This window comes from Galeopterus variegatus, unplaced genomic scaffold (assembly GCF_000696425.1).
Source record: "Galeopterus variegatus unplaced genomic scaffold, G_variegatus-3.0.2 Scaffold0, whole genome shotgun sequence".
NCBI classification, from domain to species: Eukaryota; Metazoa; Chordata; class Mammalia; order Dermoptera; family Cynocephalidae; genus Galeopterus; species Galeopterus variegatus.
Genome location: NW_007726111.1, coordinates 2,025,748 through 2,048,738, shown reverse-complemented (window position 1 = coordinate 2,048,738; position 22,991 = coordinate 2,025,748). Strand labels below are relative to the sequence as shown.

Genomic DNA, 22,991 nt, shown 5'->3' with positions numbered 1-22,991 from the left:
GTGGGATCCGAACCCTCGGCGGGAGCGCTGCTGCGCTCCCAAGCGGTGCACTGTAGCAGTGCGCCACCGGGCCGGCCCGAAATTAATCATTTTTTTTTTTTCCACATTTTTCTAATATACTTGGTGTACAGCCCAAATTTTAGTCAGCATTTTCCAGAATATTTAAGACATACACTTAATTTCTAGATATATTATATTGATCATTATCATAAAATTTGATACCTGGCAAATGATCAGGTGACTTAAATTTGTAGGTGATATTTCTGCACTGAAGAATTTCAACTATTAGTTGTTCGCCATCTGTCTTCATTTCCTTCTTCAATGCAATCTTGATTTCTCCCATTACCTGAGTTTTAACTGAAAGAATTTGATTTAAAAAGTTAAGGAATACATAATGTCATTTAGTAAATGGTTAGTTCAATCATTAATCTATACATTCATTTAGTGTTTATCAAGTGTTAAACACCTTATTGCATCCTGTGCATACACAGATGAATAAAATACAGTCCAAGTGAACAGTCTCATGGAGAGACTGATAAATTACATAGATACTTACAACGAAGTATGGTAAATATAACAATAGGATAGTAACAAGTGCAGTATGGAAGAAATACAAGTGGGTAAGTGTTACTGAAATGTAGATTTTTCAGGCCAAAAGAAGTAACAGATGTGACTGTGGAGAGAAAGGCATACATAAAAATGATAGAATTCTCAAATAATTTATAGGAAATAAAAACAAGTCATGTGAAATATTAGAATTGCTGACAATTGCTGATTACCAGGCTTGTTCAAGAACATTTGCTAACACAACTATATGTCACTGTATATTACTTCTACTTCCCTTCTGTTTCCTTTGTAAAAGAAATAGCCAATAAGAATATGTAGTAATAAAATTACAGAGAGAGAATTAAGATGGTGGAATAGATGGTCCCCAGCATCACTCTCCCACAATCGACCAGTTTATAAGTATTAAAAAAAGCAATGACTGCCAAGCTGGGGCCACTAGAGCTCAGGGGAAGAGGAGGAGAGACCTTTGGAATTCATGAAGGTGGGACAAGCCATGATAAGAGAAAGAAAGGACGCTCCCACTGTTTTGAGTCCTGGCCATTTCAAGCCTGGCCCTGGTGAACACACAAAGCAAGAGCTGGCAAAAACCATGGATATGCACTTTGTATGAAGTTGTTTGGAGCCTGCAGGAGAGAGAGGGTCTTGGTGGTCCCCAGGCCAGCAAGATCACTGACAGAGTTCCCATGGACCCACATATGAGCGAGGGGCCACAGACAACTGAAAAAAGCAGCCACTCAGTGGCTGGTGAGTCATTGCAAGGGACCAGCACATGGCCCATCCCATGGGAAGTTAATGGAGTGTTGGGTATGGGGGAGATGGGCCCACCGGCGGAACATTGGGGCACAGCATGGACAGCTGATCTACCCTCCAATCAGCACAGGACCACTCAGTGGAAACTGGTTAGGAGTATAGAACTACAGGGGTGTAGTTTACTGAAAAGACTCAGGACCAGACCAGAGTTTCCACACAACTCAGGGGTATCAAACCTCACAAGACCTGGAAGTGCTGGAAAGTTCAACAATTAACATCTGAGCTGCACAAAAAGCCTTCCCCAGGGAATCAGCACCAAAAAAGCAATTTAGCTCAACTGCAAGATTCAAGTGCTGGAACACAGGAAGTCCCCCCATTTTAGAAGCAAGCAAAGGACAACAAATTAGTTCCAGTGCAGAGTTTGAGTGGTGGGGGTAGCTGATAATCCAACACAGAACTGAAAGAAAAAACAAAAATCCACAGATCAGAGACAAAGTTCTGATATTTACCAGTAAAGATCTAACACCACCAAAGAACACCTATAAAACCTAGAAGATCTGGAAGCCCCCTGGGCTCCTGAGCCAGGGTGGGGCCTCAGCCATGGCCCCCAACATCTGCATCCAGCCAAGTGAAAACCAAGTCACAGCAGAAGCCCCCCCTGGGCTCTCAAGCCAGGGTAGGAGGGCAGAGGGCTTCAGTCACACGGCCCCAATATCCACATCCAGCCCAGTGATGACTGAGCCTCCACAGAAGCCCCCCGGGCTCCAAAGCTGGGGGGGAAGGTAGGAACCTTAGCCATACCCCCTGACATCGCATCCAGCCCAGCAATGCCAGCAATGACTGAGCCACTGGCAGAAACTCCCCAGGCTCCTGAGCTGGAGAGAGGGAAGCCCACAGGCCTCAGCCATGGCCCCCTGCCCTCCACAAAAGGGCCAGGGTAGGAGCCGGCGATGGGCCAGTTCCACCCCCAAGCTTCACTCCATCCCTATACCCTCTCCCCCGCCCCACTTTGGAACAACAATTTTGAATGTAAAAAAAAATAATAATAAATAAATAAATTTAAAAAATAAAATTATATAAGGCAACATATGGTGAGTGACTTAAACTGGACTCAATGTATTTTCTTCCACTGTTTATCTTGGATCTTTATGATATTGAAGAAGCTATGCATGCTAGGTCAAATCCTTTTATTAATTTACTCATTTCTTTATCAATTCATATATTTATCCACTTACTCATTCATCAAAAAATATTTTGTTTCCCCTTCTCCTCTGTGCTGAGCACTCTGCTGCTCACTAATATAATAGTGAGTGCAAACATGCATGCTTAGTGGTTTCATGGTTTTTCCATCTATTGGGAAGAAATACATTAATTAAGTATTCCTATCAGTGAATATATAATTAGAAAGTGAGAAATGGTTCTGAAGTACAAGAGCACAGTTTCAAGAGAGGCATTAACTATGGAGCACTTCCCTGAGGAAGTGCTGTTTCAGTTCAAACTAGAAGGATGAGAAAGAATTAACCAGCAGAGATGGATGGGGAAGGACATTCTACAGAAGAGGAACAGTATGTTCAAAAAAGGGAACATCATTTCGGAAATAAATGGCCATGTGATTGTAGTATATTGTTAATTGAGACCATGTTAAGAATTTGGTTTTACTTCTAGAATGCTAGGAGTCCATTGAAGGTCTCTAAACATGGCTGTAAATAATTTGTTCTCAAACGTTTTGTTCTCAGGATTTCTTTATACTCTTAAAAAAATGATAGTTTTTAAAAAACTTTGTTTATGTGGATTATAGCTATCAATATTAGAAATTTAAAATTTCTAACTTTAATTAAAATTAGATATTAAAGTATTAATTTACTAATTCAGTTAAGATGAAAATAATATACCTATAAATAAATGTTTTAATGAAAATAACCATATTTTTAAAAACGAAAAAGTAATGAGAGCTGTTTTTTATTTTTTCAAATTTCATTAATACTTGGCTTAATGGAGGACAGATAGAGTCTCATATATATATTATTTTTTAGAAATAATTTACTAATGGTATTCAAAAGTGCCATTACACTGGAGGAGGAGGGGCAAAAACCAAATTTTGTAGGTTAAAGAGAAATATTTTTTTAATTAATTAATTTTAAAGAAAATTAAATTTTTTTTTTTTTTTTTGTCTTTTGTCTTTTTCCGTGTCCGGCAACGGATCGCAACCCTCAGTGTTGCCCCCGTACCGGACCGGGGACCGGCAACGGGATCGCAAACCTTGGTGTTGCTCCTGCGCCTCGCTCAGCCAGTGAGCGGGAACCGGTCCGTATGTGGGATCCGAACCCTCGGGTGGGAGCGCCGCCGCGCTTCCCAAGCGGCGCACTATCCAGTGCGCCACCGGGCCGGCCCAAGAAAATTAAATTTTATTAACATTATTTTTTACATTCTAGGATGTTGTTATGGACCGGGGGGGAGAGGGGGAGAGCAGAAAGGGGAGGGAAATGGGATGGAAGAAGGAGGGAGGAGGAGGGGCAGGACTGAGGCCTGTGGCACTGCCTCATTCCCACAGGGGAGACCAGGGACTTCTAGCTGTGGCTTGGTCATTGCCAGGCTGGGAGCAGATATAGGGGGTGTGACAAAAGACCTCACCCCCCACCATCCCAGTTCAGGAACCTGGGGCCCCTCTTGCTGCAGCTTGGGATCCGAACCCTCGGACGGGAGCGCCGCCGCGCTTCCCAAGCGGCGCACTATCCAGTGCGCCACCGGGCCGGCCCAAGAAAATTAAATTTTATTAACATTATTTTTTACATTCTAGGATGTTGTTATGGACCGGGGGGGAGAGGGGGAGAGCAGAAAGGGGAGGGAAATGGGATGGAAGAAGGAGAGAGGAGGGGTGGGATTGAGGCCTGACACCCCCATCATTCCCATATGGGAGACTGGGGGCTTCCAGCAGTGGCTTGGTCATTGCTGGTACAGATGTCAGAGGGGTGTGGAAAAGCCTTTGGCCCCCACCACCCCAGCTCAGGAACCTGGGGCCCTTCTTGCTGCAGCTTGGTGGTCGTCACTGGGCTGGTTGCACATGTCGGGGTGGTGTGGCTGAGTCACTCAGTCCCCCACTGCCCTGGCTTGGGAGAGCCCAGGGCACTTCCTGTGGTGGCTCAGTTGTCCCTGCTGGGATGGCTGCGAGTGCCAGGGGTGCGTGACCAAGGCCTGAAGTCCCCCACTACCCCAGGTTGGGAGAGCCCAGGGTGCTTCCTGAGGCAGCTCGGTGATCACTGATGGGCGGGGTGTGGCCAAGGCATGAGGCTCCCACCACCCCAGCTGATAGAGCCTGGGACACTTCCTGTGGTGGCTCAGTGGTCATTGCTGGGTTGGCTGTGTGTGTTGGGGGGTTGTGGTTGAGGCCCTCATCCCCCACCCTCAGGATTGGCTGTGGATGTTGGGGGGCATTGCTGAGGCCCCTGGCCCTCTGCCTTTCTCGTTTGGTATCCCAGGGGACTTCCAGTCCATCTATGTGTTATAGGTGTTCTTTGGTGAAATGCAGCCTTTATTAGTTAATATGAAACTGTCTCTGGTTGTGGGTACTTTGTTATTTCTTTCAGTTCTGTGTTGGATTATTTGCTATTCCCACCATTTAAACTCTGTGTTGGAACTAATTTGTTGTTCTCTGCTCACTTCTAAAAAGGGGGAACTTCCTGGGGGGACCAGTACTTGATCTCTGTGGTTGAGCTAGATGGCTGCCTTGCCTCTGATTCCCTAGGGAAGACTTTTTGTGTAGCTCAGATTTAAATGGTTGACTTTATAGGTACTTTTGGCTCTCAAGAAATCCAAAACTCTGGTCTGGGCCTGAGTTTTTTCATCAAACTGCACCCCATGCCATTCTATATTCCTGACCAGTCTCCTCTGAATGGTCCTTCACTAATGGGGGTGCAGATCAGCTGTCCTTGCTGTGCCCCAGTGTTCTCCTGGTGGGCCCATCTCCTCCACCACCCATGCTGCAAACACATTGCATGGGACTGGTCATGTGCCTTCATGGACTCCATAGTTCTCTCCTCCTCTTCCCCTGAGCTCTAGCAGCCCCAGCTTGGCTGTCCTTGCTTTTTTATAGTTGTAAATTGGTTGATTTGTGGGAGAGAGTGATGCTGGGGACCATCTATTCCACTATCTTGACCAGAAGTCCTCATCTCATATTTGTTTCTACATTAAATACAGTACAACTTGTTGTTTTAGTCAAAGTATATGAAGAAAATCCAGTCTTGCACAAATATATAATTGAAAAAGGTGGAAATATTTTACTAGCCTTTTCAGACAATTCTGGATAGTCTTTGATACTACTCTAACACTTGACAAGTAGTAGTCTGTTAAAGGTTAGTGGCAATATGGGATCTGATGATGATTTGTATGATTACTTTAAAATTTATCAGTTTATATTGCACTTTGAATGAATCTTTTAATTCTGCCTGAATTTGTAACATCATACATTGCTCATTTCGGAAAATACAGGTTCATATTTTGTATAATATTAAAAGCACATTTGTTAAAATCACCACCAATCTTATCAAGAAGGTCTTTGAATATTGAGAAGCTATCAAGCTCAGGGAGGCAGATACAATTTTTCCAAAATTCTAATTATTACTTGAAGGTTGAATTTTATTATTGTCAAGAAATATTTTTAATTGTTTATATTTCTCCCCAATCCCCTCAGCTATATTAGGGTATAACTGACAAAAATTATATATGTTTTTGTTGTATGATGTGATGTTTTGATATATGTATACATTGTGAAAGTTAAGTAACATATCTATCATCTCAAATACTTACTTTTTTGTGTGATGATAATATTTAAGACCTACTATTTTAGCAATTTCAAGTATACGTTATTTATTATTAAATTTTTTTTTAGGGACTATGACTTCCTCTTTTTTTATTGGATGCTTTGTAGATGTTACATAGTCTAAAAGTTAAACCATTAAATAATTATTTAAGAACTGACCAGGACTAAGGCCCCGGTTCAGAGCTCCAAACCAGAAGGTAAAACGAATGGGAATGGTGGGCTGGGATTTATTCCTCTAACATCATCAAATCTCAGAAAACGAGGATCCTGAGCTCCTTCATTGGTCAAACCCTTGGGATAACCCTTGGGATAACCTTCAAGTGCCTCTGGCTGCAACACTCTCAGTGTAAGGTAACTGGCAAGGGGCTGAATCCAGACATGACCAAACATACCTGGAAGGAGGATGGGAAACAGACAGGTACTGTCCAGCTGCAGATAGGATAACAGAGTGCAGCTGAGTCAGGTGGAGAGGCAGGGCAGAGTCTGGGGGAGCAGTATTGCAGCAACACAAGAGTGTAGCCCAGGGTCTTGTTCTGGGCTGCTGGTCAGGGTAGCAGCTGTTAGATCCCAGATGGAGCTCCTGACCCAAACCCCGGCAGAAGGCTGACATATTGTGGGTCCTCTTGGTGAGCTGGGCTTCCTCATCTACCAGCTTGGACTTGAGGTGTTCTGTATAGACCAGGATGTCTGCAGGCCACTTGGAGATTGTCTCCTTCTTAAAGGCCCAAATTTCCTGTGCAACCTGCTGAATGAATCTGAAGTCATGGCTGACCAGTATCATCTCACCCTCAAATGCATTGATGGCATCTTCCAGTGTGCTGATGGTCTTAATATCCAGGTGATTGGTGGACTCATCCAGGAAGATCATGCGGGGTTCTGCCAGGCCAGCCAGGCCAGACACACTCAGCTCTTCTGCCTGTCTCATAGGTTCTGGATCAGGCTCACCTGTTGTTTCCCAGTAAGACCATATTGCCCCATGATTTTCCTCATTTCTTCCTTCTCTTTGATCTCTGGGTAGCACCCCATCATGTACTCCAAAGTTGAGATCTAAGTCCAGCTGCTCCTGTAAATGCTGATGATAACACCCTGTTTTGAGAGTGTTTTCAGATCATCGCATCTGTGGGTAGTAGCTCTCTAGTTAGCAGCTTCAGAACAGTTGACTGCCCTGCTCCATTGGACCACACCAGAACCACTCATGTTTTGAGGTCAATACCAAATTCTAGATTATTGTAGATGCAAGGCCCATCTTTTGTACACTTGAAGCTCACATTCTGCACTGTAATGATGGGTGGGGAAATCTTACTACATGATAGGAAATAAAATTACAAGTATCTTGTTGCTCATGACCCTCTCTGTCAGTACTGATGCCGTCATTTTCTGTAGCATCTTCTCCTTGCTCTGGGCATACTGGGCCAATTCGGCACTGCCATGAGCATGACTAGCAATGCAGTTTTTCACGTGTGCAATCTGATCTTACTCCCAGTGTAACCTCTCCATCTGGTTCTCCTCCAGCTCCAGCTGGGTCTTTGCATACTGATCATAATTGCCTTTGTAATGCTTCAGTTTCTTGCTGTGCATGTGAATAATGTTGGTACAGACACCATTAAAAAAAATCCTGGGAATGGAAGATGAGGACCAGTTTAAAAGTTTAAAAGTTTTTAGTTCTTCTATCAGCCACACACATGTATCTAGATCCAGGTGGTTGGTGGGCTTGTCCAGGAGGAACATGAAGGGCTGAATAAAGAGGGCTCTGGTGAGGGCAACCCTCTTCCTCTGGCCCCTGACAAAGTCTTAGCTTCTTTTGCTACCATAGCAGGTGTGAAACCCAGTCCATGCAAGAACCATGAGGCCCTCATCTTCATCTTATCAGCACCCAGCTCCTCCAGATGCTTGTGAAGCTCCATGAACTTCTCACACCCTGTGTCCTAGTGAGCCAGCATCTCAGCCTCCCAGCCTCCCTCTCCAGCATGGCCTGCTCTGTGCCAACTTCCACCACACACTGCAAGGGTGTCTTGTTGCTAGGGGGCATCTCACGAATTAGATGGTAGATGTCGATGTGCTTGGGGCTGGGCACTTTTATTTCCTGATATCAGAAATCAGCATGGACTTTCCAATTCCATTTAAACCAGTGAGGCCATAACAGTGGCCTGAGTTGAATTCCAGCTTGGTATGACTGAGCAGCTCTTGATCATGAAAGGTGAGTGACAGTTTGGTAATGTGAACATCAGTAGTGTTGAGGTGAGAGGCCAGGACACCAGTGATAGCTCAAGCAGCAGCTTTCTTCATCTCAAAGGCCTCCAGCTCCTTGGTGGTCAAATCCACTTCTGTGGTCTCTCTGCCATTGGCTTACTTATTTTTCTCCTCTACCACCTGTAGTTCTGTGACAGCATCTTCATTTTCTTCATGTCCCTTTCTGGGCCACTGTCAAGCTTTAGCAGCTTCCTTCTTTTTAGCAGCCTTCTTCTTGGCCAGGTCAGAGGGTGTAGTGATGAACCATAGTGGGGAGGTTACTGTTTTATCAGGGAGGTGGGCCTCACCACTCTCAGGTGTACATTGTTCTTACCTGTTGTCCATGCTGCAAATACATTTCTGGAACTTACAATGACAAGCCCACTTTCTTCATTTTTTAAAGAAAATCTCAGCTAAACACCTAAGTCTGAATAAGCAGAGTTTGCCTATCAGTTGTTCTTTGAATTAAAGCTGATATTTCATAAAATAAAGGCTAGTTCAGTTCACAACTTAAAAAAATTGAATAAATGTATTTCTTCAAGTCAACCATTGTATTTAAGGTATGTTGTGGAAGTGCTTTATATATAGTCCCTGTTTTATTGCACAGAATATTGAAAAGACATGTATTTAAGGGTATAGAAAATAATTTTAACTGATTCGTCAAGGATATTCTTAAATGAAACTGGCAATTTTTCCCTGTAAGTACATGGTGATAAATAAATAAATAAATAGATAAATAGATAAATAAATAAATAAATAAATAAATAGATAAATAAAGTGTCTACTAGTACACTGGGTGCCATTTTTATGCACCATTGCTTTGCACTATCAATGTAAATGTCAACACAGTGAAAAAGGTAAATAATATCATAACACATTTTGAAAATAATTTTGACCTCATGAACTCACAGTCTCAGGGACCAACAAGGGTCTGTGAACCACATTTTGACAACCACTGTTAGAGAGTATAGTTGAGGAATCTTTGAGAGAAAACTAAAGTAACAGAGCATTATGTGTAAAGTTGTAAAAATATTAGATTGTAGCTATTTAATTATTTTTATTTAATTTGTCACATTTTGGGGATATGGTCACTTGATGTATTTTTTTATGGATTAATACACTGTTTGTTTAAATTAATTTAGACTTTCATGTCCAGATATACCCTGACAAGAGGAAAAATAACTATGAATATCATATCTCTCCACACTCTCTTCTTTCTGTCAAAATATTAATACTTTGGTCCAAAACCAGATAAAATTGTCTTCTACATGTTTTATAAACTGAAACACAAGTTTTCTAGATATAGTTAAATCATAATAATTCAGTAGCCAATGATTATAAATAGTTCATAGTAGCTAGATGTTAGTTTTACTTTCAAGAAACTCAAGAAAACAAAGTGCAAGTCAATACTTTTATATCCAGCTAAGCTGTTATTCAAGTATCAAGCTAATAGTTTTAAGAATGAAAGAACTCAGGGAATACTATACAAAGATGGACTCTCTTAGAAATATATGAGATGACACATTTCACCAAACCAAAATAGAGAAACTTCAGCAACAGAGTTGATGGTGAGTATTTAATATATTTAATTGTAGAACTAAGGCTTCAACAAGAGTGAGAACATAGGTGGGTGAAAAAACAGCATGGAAACGTCATATGTTCTGGCAAAGTATAAAGGATGAAACTAAAAATAAATGGATGAAGAAGAGAGAGAAAAAGGGAAAAGCAGAATGGGAATTGATTTTTTGTATAGGTAATAAATAAGTGACAAAGGATACCATTTAAAATTGACAAACCAGACAGAAAATTATTAAGAAGAAAAGGAATTAAGAGTATTATAAGACTATAAGTAAAAACAAAAAACATTGGAACAAAGATACAAAGTGTTCTTAGTTACAAAAGAAATTTTAAAAACAAAAGAGGCCAAATGGAGAAATATAATAAATGGAGCATAATATATACACTAATTATACAACAAAATACAGTGTTTAGATCAAACATATATCATACCAATAAGCATGAATAAGTTTAGCTAGCCTATTTAAAAAAAAAAAAAAGACTTTCACATTGGTTTAGAAAGCAAAGCATAACTTATTCTGTATACAAGAAATAAAACTAAAATCTATTTTTTTCCCAACAGTCAAAAGTACAGAGATTGGCAAGAGTATGAGGCATATGAAATCAATAAGAGCACAGGGCTGAGGTCTTAGTATCAGATAAAAAATGCAGATAAAAATACAGTAAACAAAAGAAAGACACTGTTTATAGCTAAAAATACATATATCATAATGAAGATATAACAATTATGAATATCTACACACCACTTATGTAAAGTTGAAACTACAAAATAAGATTTATGGATGCAGAAGATGTAAGGAGGAATAAAGAGAATAATATTAAAGGATTTAAATGCAGCAATTGTAGTATAAGACAGGCCAAGTAGACTAAAATAAGTGGACAGAATATTGAGACACTATAATCAATAAAGTAGATCTCATGGATATATATCAAACGCTACACCCTAATAATAGAAAATATACCTTTTTATCAATTATCTAGGGAACATTCACAAAAATTCATCATATATGGAGTTGCAAAGAAGAAATCAGTAAATTTTATGAAATGAAGCTATTGTAAACATTATCTGATCACACACGAAAGCCTTCAATTAAACAACTCTTGGGTTAATGGCAAAATATTATAAGGAAATACAGAAGTTCTGAAAAATAATGACAATGAAAATACTATGCATTAGAACCTATGAGAATTAAAATGATGATAAGAGGGAAATCAATAGTCTTACATTCCTATATCATTTAAAGTAATGATCAGAAGAAAAAATGCATATACAACCTACTGGCCTTTCTAACAGCCCAAAAAGCAGCTGGTTGGGTCCCCTTGCTGCAGGCCTGCCTGGTGGCCTTGCCAATAATCCAAGAGGTGGCTGGACAGACTCCCTTCCTGTGGGCCTGCCAAGTGGACCTGCCCACCACTCAAGAACTAGCTGGATGGGCCCCTTCCTAGATGCCTCACCCATTTCTTGAGAAGTTGGTCAGCAGCTTTGCTCTTGACCTACCAGCTTTTGAACTGCTGAGGGAAGCACACCTCACATCAGGCTCCAAGAAGTGGTAGAGTGGGAGGTCCACTGGCAGGCCTGCATTCAGCTAGCCAAGCCAAAGCACACCCACACACCTGACTCAGAGAAACAGCTCAGTTGTCATGCCCCTGTGTATTAGTCTGTTTCTGTTGCTTATAACAAAATACTAAGAACTGGGTGATTTACAAAGAAAATGAAATTTATTGCTTAAAGTTTGTAAGGCTGGGAAGTCCAAAGTCCAAGGAACACAATCTGGTGGTGGTGACAGTGACTCAGGAGTTTCACATTACAGGATGGTGGAAGAAGAGAGAGCAGAGAGAGAGAAAGATTCTCCTCTCTCTTCTTTTAATGACCTCAGAACCATGCCCTAGACCACTATTTTTAATCCATTCACTATGGCATGGTCTTACAATCTAATCACCTCTTCAAGGCTCCAACTTTCAATTATCATAATAGGATTTCCCACCCTCTTAACAGTCACAGTGGGGATCAAGTTTCTAATGAAACTTGGAGGACACAATTCAAGCTTCAGTGAGTTTTGGGAGGACATAATTTAATCCACTACACCCTGGAAGTCTTCCCCTGAGTCTTTGAGCCACCTCATGGACACATATACGAATGAGAAATAATTTGGATAATGTGTTCTTGGTGGGCTAAACCCTAGTCAGGTTGCCAGTACCATGCCACTGGCAAATCAATACCTGAGACCCTGCAAGCCATACGCCCACACCCCCAGCCTGAGAATCAATCGGGACTCTCACCCCCCGTGAGCTAGCTCCTGAGGAGACTGACCCACAGGATGTATGTGCACACCTCAGCCTGTTAACCAACCTGGTGATACCTCTCCAAGCAAAGCTGTGCCACTGCTGTCACACACCTACCAAGCACAGGTTGCCAAGTCACTTGCGGACACAGTGAAAGTGGATTGCAGATGAAGAAACTACATACAGTCTACACTTTTGTATCCATCTTGAGCAAAGTCATTGTACTCGACACAACTGACACCCTAAGATGCATTTGCAGGTGAAAGTCCTTCCCTACACAGCTTCTCACCAAACTCCAAGAGGTGATTATTCCACCAGATGCACAGATATCAATGCAGGGAAATAAGAAATATGAAAAAACAAGGTAATGTGACACCACCATGAAAACAAAAGAATGCTCTAGTAACTGATCCTGAAGAATCTGGAAATTGCCAACTTGCCAGAAAAGGAATTCAAGTAAATGATCTTAAGGAAACTCACTAAGATACAAAAGAATACTGATAAACAGTTCAATGAAATCACAAAAAGAATTCACAATATAAATGAGAAATTCAATGAAGAGATAGATATTAAAAGAAATCACGCAGAAATCTTAGAATTGAAGAATTCATTGAATGAAATAAAAAGTACATCTGAGAGTCTCAATAACAGAGTAGATTGAGCAGAAAAAAATTTCTGATCTTGAATTTAGTCATATTGAAATAACATAGGAAGACAAAAAAAGAAAAAAGAATGAAAGCAATGAACAAAGCTTACAAGATCTATGGGATACTATTAAGAGAACAAATATTTGAATTATGGGCAGTCCATTAGGGGAAAATGAAAAGATATTGAAAATGCATTTAATGAATTAAAAGCTGAAAACTTCCCTGGCCTTGGGAAAGATATGAACATTCAAATCCAGGAAGCTCAAAAGTAACCAAATAGATTTAACTCAAATAGGTCATCTACAGGAAATACAATAGTCATATTATCCAAAGTTAAAGACAAAGAGAGAATTCTAAAAACAGCAAGATAAAAACGTCAAGTCACTTATGAGGGAATCCCCATTAGACTAACAGCAGTCTTTTCAGCAGAAACCCTACAGGCCAAGGGAGAAAGGAATGATATATTCAAAGTATTGATAGAAAAAACTGCCAGCCAGGAATACTATAACTAGTAATGCTATCCTCCAGAAATGAAGGAAAATTAAAGTCTTTCTAAGGTAAGAAAAATTAAGGGAATTCATCACCACCAGACCAGGCTTTCAAGAAATGCTTAGGGGAGTTCTACATCTAGAAGAGAAAAAACAATAACAAATATCACAAGAATATCTGAAAATATGAAACTTACTAGTAGAGTAGATAGAAAAATTAGGAAGAGAAAGAAAACAAACCTTATCAATGCAGAAGAAACACCAAACCACTAAGATAATAAGAGAGGAAGAAATTTACAAAGGATACACAAAACAGTTAGAAAACAACTAACAACATGACAGGAGACCTCACATATCAATAATAACCTTGAATGTAAACAGATCAAAATTCCCCCAATTAAAAGACATATACTGGATGAATGGATAAAAAAATGACCCATCCATATGCTGCCTACAAGAAACACATCTTACTTACATAGATACACATAGACTGAAAATGAGGGGATGGAAAAAGATATTCCATGCAAATGTAAAACAAAAATGATCAGAAGTAGGTATACATATATCAGATAAAACAGACTTTAAATAGAAATCTGTTCCAAAAGACAAAGAAGGACACTATATAATGATAAAGGGATCAATACAGCAAGAAGATATAACAATTATAAATATATGTGCACCCAACACTAGAGCACCTAGATATATAAAGTGAATATTACCAGATCTACAGGGAGAGATAGACACCTCCACAACAATAGTTGGGAACTCTAAAGGCCCACTCTCATCATTGGATGGATCACTGAGACAGAAAATAAACAAGGAAACATTGTACTTATGGCACCATAGTCCAGATGGACTGAACAGACATATGCAGAGCATTTCATCCAACAGTTGCAGAATACACATTCTTTTCATTACATGAAATGTTCTCTAGGATAGGCCACAATATAGGTCTCAACAAGTTCCAAAAAATTGAAATCATACCAAGTATTTTTGTGACCATAATAAAACTGGTCATAAAACTAGAAATCAATAACAAGAGGAACTTGCAAAACTGCACAAATAAATGGAAATTAAAAAGCACACTTTTGAATGACCAATGTGTCAAAGAAGAGATTAAGAAGGAAATCAAAAAATCTCTTGAAACTAATGAGGACATAAACACAACATACCAAAACCTATGGGATACAGCCCAGCAGTATTAAGAGGAAAGTTTATAGCAATAAACAGCTACATCAAAAAAATAGAAAGATTACAAATAAATAGCCTAACACTGCACCTCAAGGAACTAGAAAACCAAGAAGAAACTAAACCTAAAATAAGTAGAAAAAAAGAAATAATAAATATCAGAGCAGAAATAATTGAAATCCAGACTAAAAGTACAATACAAAAGATTAATAAAATAAAAAGTTGATTCTTTGAAAAGATAAACAAAATTAACAAGCCATTAGGTGAACTAACCAAGAAAGAAAGAAAAAAGACCCAAATAAATAAAACTAGGAATTCAAATAGAGATATCGCAGCAGGTAGCACCAAAATACAAAAGATCATCAGAGACTGTTACAAATAACTATACACCAATAAATATGAATACCTAGAGAAAACAGATAAATTCCTGGACACATATGGCCTTCCAAGACTAAACCAAGAAGAAATAAAAAACCTAAATAGAACAATAACAAGTAACAAGATTGCCTCAATAATAAAAAATCTCCCAAAAAAGAGAAGCTCAAGACTAGACATTTTACTACTGAATTCTATGAAACATTTAAAGAAGAGCTAACATCAATACTTTTTAAACAATTTCAAAAAATTTAAGTGTATGGAATCTTTCCAATCTCATACTATGAGGCCAGAATTACCCTGACATCAAAATCAGACAAGGACTCAATGAAAGAAGAAAACTACAGGCCTATATCTCTTATGAACACAGAGGCAAAAATCCTCGATAAAATACTAGCATACTGAAACCAACAACACATCCAAAAGATTATACACCATGATCAAGTGGGATTTATTGCAGGGATGCAAGAATAGTTCAACATATGCAAAATAATGAATGTAATACATCACATCAACAGAATGAAAAAAAAAAAACCCCATATGATCATACTGATCGATGCCAAGAAAGCATTTGATAAAATTCAACATCTCTTTATGATTAAGACTCACAACAAATTAGATACAGAAGGAGACTACCTTAATACAATGAAGGCTTTACAGGACAAACCCACAGCTAACATCACACTGAATGGGGAAAAGCTGACAGCTTTCTCACTAAGAACCGGAATAAGACAAGGATGCCCACTCTCACCACTTCTGTTCAACATAGTACTGGAAGTCCTAGCCAGAGCAATTAGGCAAGAGAAAGAAATAAAGATCTGCCAAGTTAGAAGGAGGAAGTAAAGTTTTCCCTTTTTCAGCTGACATCATTTTATGTAGAGAAAAATCTAAAGATTCTACTGTAAAACTTCTAGACTTGATAAAGTAATCAGTAAAGTTGCAGGATACAAAATGAACATACAAAAGTCAGCAGCATTTCTACGCACCAACAGGGAACTTGCAGAAAAAGAAATCAAGGAATCTATCCCATTTAAATGGCAATAAAAAAATATAAAATGCCTACGAATAAAGTTAACTGAGGAGGTGAAAGATCGCTATAATGAAAAGTATAAGACACTGATTACAGAAATTAAAGAAGACACACAAAAATGGAAAGACATCCCATGCTTGTGGATTGGTATAATAAATATCATTAAAATGACAATACTTCCTACAGCAATCTTTCTACAGCAATGCAATCCCCATCAAACCACCAATGACATACTGTACAGAAATAGAAAAAAACAATTCAAAAATGTATGTGGAAAAACAAGAGACCTCAAAGAGCAAAAGCAATCCTGAGCAAATATAACATAGTGGGGAGTATCACACTACCTGACTTCCAAATATACTACAGAGCTGCAGTAATTAAAACAGCATGGTACTAGCACAAAAACTGACACATAGACCAATGGAACAGAATAGAGAACTCAGAAATAAATCCACATACCTACAGTCAACTGATTTTTAACAAAGGAGTGGAGAATGCACACTGGGGAAAGGACAGTCTCTTCAATAAATAGTACTTGGAAAATTGGAGATCCATATGTAGAGGAATAAAATTAATCCCCTGTCTCCCACCATATACAAAAATCAACTCAAAATGGATTAAAGATTTAAATGTAAGACCTCAAACAATTAAAATTTCTAGAAGAAAATATAGAGAAAACACTTTAGGACATAAGTCTTGGCAAAGATTTTGTGAATAATACCTCAGAAGCACAGGGAACAAAAGCAAAAATTAACAAATAGGATTTTATCAAATTCAAAAAGCTTCTGCACAGCAAAGGAAACAATTAACAGAGTGAAAAGACAACCTGCAGAATGGGAGAAGATATTTACAAATTATGCATCTGATAAGGGATTTACAAATTATGCATCTGATAAAGAAAACTCATCTGATTAAAAAATGGGCAAAGGAACTGAATAGATATTTTTCAAAATAAGATATACAAATAGCCAACAGGTATATGAAAAAATGCTCTACATAGCTAATCATCAGAGAAATGCAAATCAAAACCACAATAATATATCATCTTACTCCAGTTAGAATGGCTATTATCAAAAAGACATAATATAACAAATGCTGGTAGGATGCAGAGAAAGGGGAACTCTTATATATTATAGGTGGAAATTTAAATTTGTGCAGTCAATAATATATGTACAAATATGGAAAAAAGTATGGAGATTTCTCAGACAACTACAGATAGAACTACCATATCATCCACCAATCCCATTACTGGGCATATATCCAAAAGAATGGAGATCAGTATGTCAGAGAGATACCTGCACTTTCATGTTTATTGCATCTCTATTCACAACAGCCAAGAGTTGGAACCAACTTAAATGCCCTTCAACAGATGATTGGATAAAGAAAATATGGTACAAATACACTGTGGACTATTACTCAGCCCTAAAAAGAATGAAATTTTTCTGTATGCAGCAACATGGATGAGCTTGGAGAAAATTATGTTAAGGAAATGTCAGGCATAGAGAGAGAAATATCACATGTTTTCACTAATATGTGGAAACTAAAAAAGTTGATCTCACAGAAATATAGAGTAAAATAGTGGTTCCTAGAGATTGATGGGGGAATGGAGAAGGGGAGATGGGGAGAGGGTAGTCAGTGGATATAAAATAGTAGAGAGACAGGAAGAATGGGATCTATTATTCTACGTAACACAGGGAGACTACAGTTAATAACAAAGTACTGTGTATCTTTGAATAGCTAGTTGAGATGATGTTGAATGTTACTAACACAAAGAAATGACAAATGTTGGAGGTGATGGATATACTAAGCGCCTTGATATTACCATTGCACATAGTATCAATGTACCCAAATATTATATTGTACTCATAAATATATACAATTTTTATGGGTTAATTAAGGGAAATAAATTAAAAAGAGAGAAAAAAAAGAGGGAAATAGAGTAGAATAGCAGTTAGCAGAGGTTGTGGGGCGGCGGGTGGAATGGCATGGGGAAAGGTTAGTGGACCTGTACAAAGTTACAAAGTTATGGTTAGATAGGAAGAATAAATTCTGGTGCTGTAGGGTGACTATAGCTAGTAATAGTGTATTGTATATTTCAAGATAGCCAGAAAAGAGGATCTTGAAAGTTATAATCACAGAGAACTGATGTTCAAGTGATAGATATGTTAACTATTCTAACTAGATCATTTTACAATATATGCATGTATTGAAACAACATACTGTAACCCACAAATATGTACAAATAAATGTTAAAATATTTTGAATTAAAAAGAAACAACAAACTGTACCCCATAAACATGTACAATGAAAAAAATAAGTTCAAAATAAAAATAAATGAATAAAAAGCAGAGAAAAAAAGAAAATGCATATACATTAATATTGCTATCTGTAAAAAATTTAAAAATACAGTTGATTTATATTCCAACTCCAAAAGCTAGAAAAAATGACAAAGTAAAACAAAAGAAAGTATTGTTCAAAGAAGTAAATAATAAAGATATTAATTAGGAAATAATAAAGATACTAAAATTAACATGGTAGAGAATACGAAAATAGTAGATAAAATTAATAAATCAAGATTCTGGTACTTTGAAAAATATCAACAAAATGGGAAAAAAAGCATTAGTGAATTTAGTCAATGATACATGGCATCTTAACAATATTATTTAGAAATGATATGTGGCCTCCTAATTATGCCACCACTTTACTTGCAATGATTGGGCATAAAACTTTGTGTCATAAATATACCCTAAAATAATTGGCTAACATTCTGCTTACACATTCTTGACAGATGGGAAATTGCAAATCTCACCTAATAATATTTCCTTGTACTTGTGATTGAAAATACAGCTCTAGTTATTTAACCATTTAAAATAAGTATTAACAAACCTATTCAAATCAATCTGTTCTTTTTTAAGGATATTCCACAGTAAAATAATCTATGAAATAAAGATAAGAAAATGGGACAGATCTTAGCACCTCTCTGCTTTAATATCTAAAGAAATTAGAAAAAAAGAGTAGAATTTAGAAAAGTATTCACCAGTGACAACCAAACAAGAAATAGACTCCAGGCTTCTGCCGGAAAACTCCAAAAATAGTGTCTAGGAATAGAAAGGAGATTCCGGCAAGACATGGCAGGGTAGCAAATCTGACTACAACATTTATAACAGAATCAAGCCAGGAAAAGAAGAATAAGTTGATAAAACCATGAGAATTCTCACTAACTCCTCCATCTTAAAACAGCAGACGAACAATGAACGTAGCCAGCCCTAGGAAAAAGTCAATATAAACCTTTGACAGTGTCAGCCAACCCTTACCACTATGAAGATCCAAGAGTCTCAGAAGAAATGGAAAACAGCTGGGGCTCACAAGATGAAGTAGGAGAAATATGCAAAGCTTAGAGTATCTTTTCATAGGTGTAAGACACACGTCAGCTTGGTGGAGTTGTGTTGGCAAAACACATTTAATCAAATCTCAAAAGAGGGAGCAAACCTAGCTAAGTAGGGTGGCGAATCTATCCAGAAGGCAACTTTATGTCTTGCCTCCAAAGTCATAGAAAAGCAGATAGAACTATGCCTCCAGCTCTCAAAACATACCTGGATTGAGAGAAAACAAGGATTCTAACATGGAAAAGAGGGAGTCAAGAAAAACTAACTCCAAATATTTGGAGTCATTAGAAGTTGTGGACAGAATTAATCACACTAATGAGCATGATGAAATGACATAGCAGGACAATTTTTTTTTTTTCTGGGAGAAATACACTTTTGTAGGTCATATTCTTTTATAAGCCTAAAACCCCAACACATCAAGCATGTGAGATTTGTTGTTGTTTCCCACCTTCTCACTTGGGGAGAAAGATGGAATTAAAAACTTGCTAATTAAAGTTCTGAAGTCATCACACTGTGTATTTCTCTTCTGGAAGTTTAACTTCACATGCTTCACAGTATGATACGTGTGAAGTTCTTGATAAGTGTCTCTCTGTTCAAAGATTGTCCCAGCTTGTTCTTTAATATTTCTATTTAAGGGAGAAATAAAATATTTCTGCTAAAGGCATGCTTACTGAAATTGTCTCAAAGGAGTTGATTGCGTTGATTGTGGGTCATCACTATTAATCATGTCTACATTTTATAGGTTCAGAGTGCCTTGTTTTTTGAAGCAGATGCAATGGAGACAGAAACACATGTCCTTTTTCTCCACAGGGTGGGCAGCAGCTCTAGATCTGCTTGAGCCTTTGAATCAAAAAAGAGATCACCCACACAGAGGATGTGTGATGATGTTCTGTAATTTGGTTTGGAATAAAGAGTAAATGGCAGTAGAAAAATGCTTTTGCCAGTCTCCAGGTCTCTTGATGTCCTGAAACTTATGCTTCTTTGGTTGTATCGAATGAATAAAAATTATTCCCACTTTAGAGAAGATAGTTATCCTATAGGTGGCACAAAACTGTAACTTAAGAACAGAAAGGAGAAGAAAAAGAGATAAAGGGATGTAGAAGGCATAGCTCAAAAATGAAATGACAAAAATGATTGACAATCTGGAAATGGGGATTGCAGAGCTAAAGTCTCAAATAACCTCATTTAAAAACTATTAATGAATTAGAAACATCATGGAACAAAATTGCATGAGCTAGAATATAATATTATTGATGTAGAGGAAAGAAAGACAATACAGAGAGGAAAATGAGAGTAAATGAGAGTAAAGAAGTTATGGAATAATGATTTATATGTAGAACAGGAAAATATGATCTAATATAACAGTTTGCTTAGAAAAAGTAAATGCAAGAGAATAGAAAATAACATCTTTTTAAGAATATGAAAATATTTCTCCAAAATAGGAGTAAATCTGTAGATCAAAAGAGCATTCTGTATTCCTAGAAATATTGATAAATAGATACACTGACATATCCTATTTAATACTATACTTTAAGGATATAGAAAGCATTCATAAAGAATACAAGGACAAAAAAAATAAGTACTCTGAAAGATTATATTGATGTATGAAAAAGTATACTCATTCTCAAATATTTCAGACTATGGCAGAGGATAAGGCAATGAATGAGAGAAACAAAGAAAAGAAAGAAACAGAGGGAGGGAGGGAAAACTTGAAGAAATCCAGGCAGCCAATCAAATAATGGAAGAAGGAAGTGGAAGAAAGTGGAAGAGAGCTGAATTCCTTCTGTTTAAAGCAGAGAGTCAATCAAGAAAATTTAAAATTGAAATTTAGTACTAAAAATCATAATTAGTGAAACTCTTCATATTTTAAATTTTGTTTCTTAAACTTAGTGAGTTTTATTTTTTTGTTTTTATTATTTATTTATTTATTTTTATTGAATCAAAATTGATTATATATATTTTGGGGCTCAACGTTGACATATGTTGATTAAATATTACTAGCATATATATTGTTACAAATCATAATTATTCTTTATGCCCTTTGTCCAATCTCTCCCTGTCTCCCTCTCTCTCCCCTCTCCCCCCTCTAATTACCCTAGCTTTCTTCTATCCCTCTGAAAGAATAATGGTTACTCTGTTGATTTTTTGCCTAGCTGATCTGTCCAATGATGAGAGGTGTGATCAGGTCCCCCAATATTATTATAGAGCAGATGCTTCTTCTGTCACTCTGAAATGGGCTTTGTGTAGAGAGACATCCTCTTCTTTTCTTTATCTCTGCTGGTGACTCCCCTTTTGTCAATGCACTACAGTGGCTGGCAGACCATCTGCATGGTGGCTGTGGCGTCTAGCTGCTTTTGCGGCAGCCATGGTTATAGTGGTGGCTGTGGTGGGCCACCCACACGGAGGTGATGTTTTTGGCATGCTCTTTGTGCTGGCAGTGTGCCTGGTTCTGGGAAGTGTCTGGTCCCCAGTTCCATGCCTTGGGTCTCTGGACGAGACCTGAGGTGCTGGAGCAGCGTGCCTGGTTGTGGGATGGGGGTCCAGTCCCCTGATCCATGCCTTGGGTCACCAAGCGGCCCCAAGGCACTGGTGTGGGTAGTGAGATTTTATTTTATTTTAATTTTATTATTATTATTATTATTTATTTTTATTTTTTAATTTTATTTTGTCGATATACAATGTAGTTGATTATTGTGGCCCATTACCGAAACCTCCCTCCCTCCTCCCTCTCCCCCCTCTCTCCCAACAATGTCCTTTCTGTATGCTTGTTGTGTCAGCATCAAGGAATTGTAATTGTTGTGTCTTCTCCCACACCCCCGGTTTTTTTTTTTTTTTTTTTTTTTTGTGTGTGTGTGTGTGAATTTATGTGTGGGTTGATTTCTGGATTCTCTATTCTATTCCATTGATCAGTGTGTCTGTTTTTATGCCAGTACCATACTGTTTTGGTTATTATAGCTTTGTATTATAGTTTAAAATCAGGTAGTGTTATGCCTCCAGCTTTATTTTCTTTTGCTCAGTGTTGCTTTGGCTTTGCATGGTCTTTTGTTATTCCGTATAAATGTCTGGATAGTTCTTTCCATTTCTGAGAAAAATGTCATTGGAATTTTGATGGGGATTGCATTGAAATTGTATAACACTTTGGGTAGTATGGACATTTTCACTATGTTGATTCTTCCAATCCAAGAGCATGGGATATCTTTCCATCTTCTTGTATCCTCTTTAATTTCTCTCAGCAGTGGTTTGTAGTTCTCATTATAGAGATTTTTCACATCATTGGTTAACTCAATTCCTAAGTATTTCTTTATTTTTGGTGGCTACTGTAAATGCACAGGCTTTCTTGATTTCTCTTTCTGCATGTTCACTATTGGAGAATAGAAATGCTACTGATTTTTGTGTGTTGATTTTGTATCCTGCTACTGTGCTGAACTCACTTATCAACTCCAACAGTTTTTTGTAGAGTCTTTAGTGTGTTCGATTTATAGGATCATGTCATCTCTGCAAACAGGGACAGTTTGACTTCATCTTTTCCAATCTGGATGCCCTTTATTTCCTTCTCTTCTCTGATTGCTCTGGCTAGTACTTCCAACACTATGTTGAAAAGGAGTGGTGGGGGTGGGCATCCTTGTCTAGTTCCTGTTCTTTTTTTTTTTTTCC

The 22,991-nt window shown here is 38.0% G+C and overlaps 1 protein-coding gene and 1 pseudogene across 2 annotated transcripts in view; both read right to left on the bottom strand.

Moving 5' to 3' along the window:
* The window catches only part of PCLO (piccolo presynaptic cytomatrix protein), a 421,017-nt gene that overhangs the window by 8,192 nt on the left and 389,834 nt on the right, over window positions 1-22,991 (bottom strand). For both annotated transcript variants that reach the window (XM_008589167.1, XM_008563007.1), the window contains exon 23: window positions 223-357. In XM_008589167.1, coding sequence (XP_008587389.1) covers window positions 223-357 — 135 coding nt within the window. The remainder of the gene's footprint in view (window positions 1-222; window positions 358-22,991) is intronic.
* LOC103590154 lies at window positions 6,450-12,179 on the bottom strand (annotated as a pseudogene).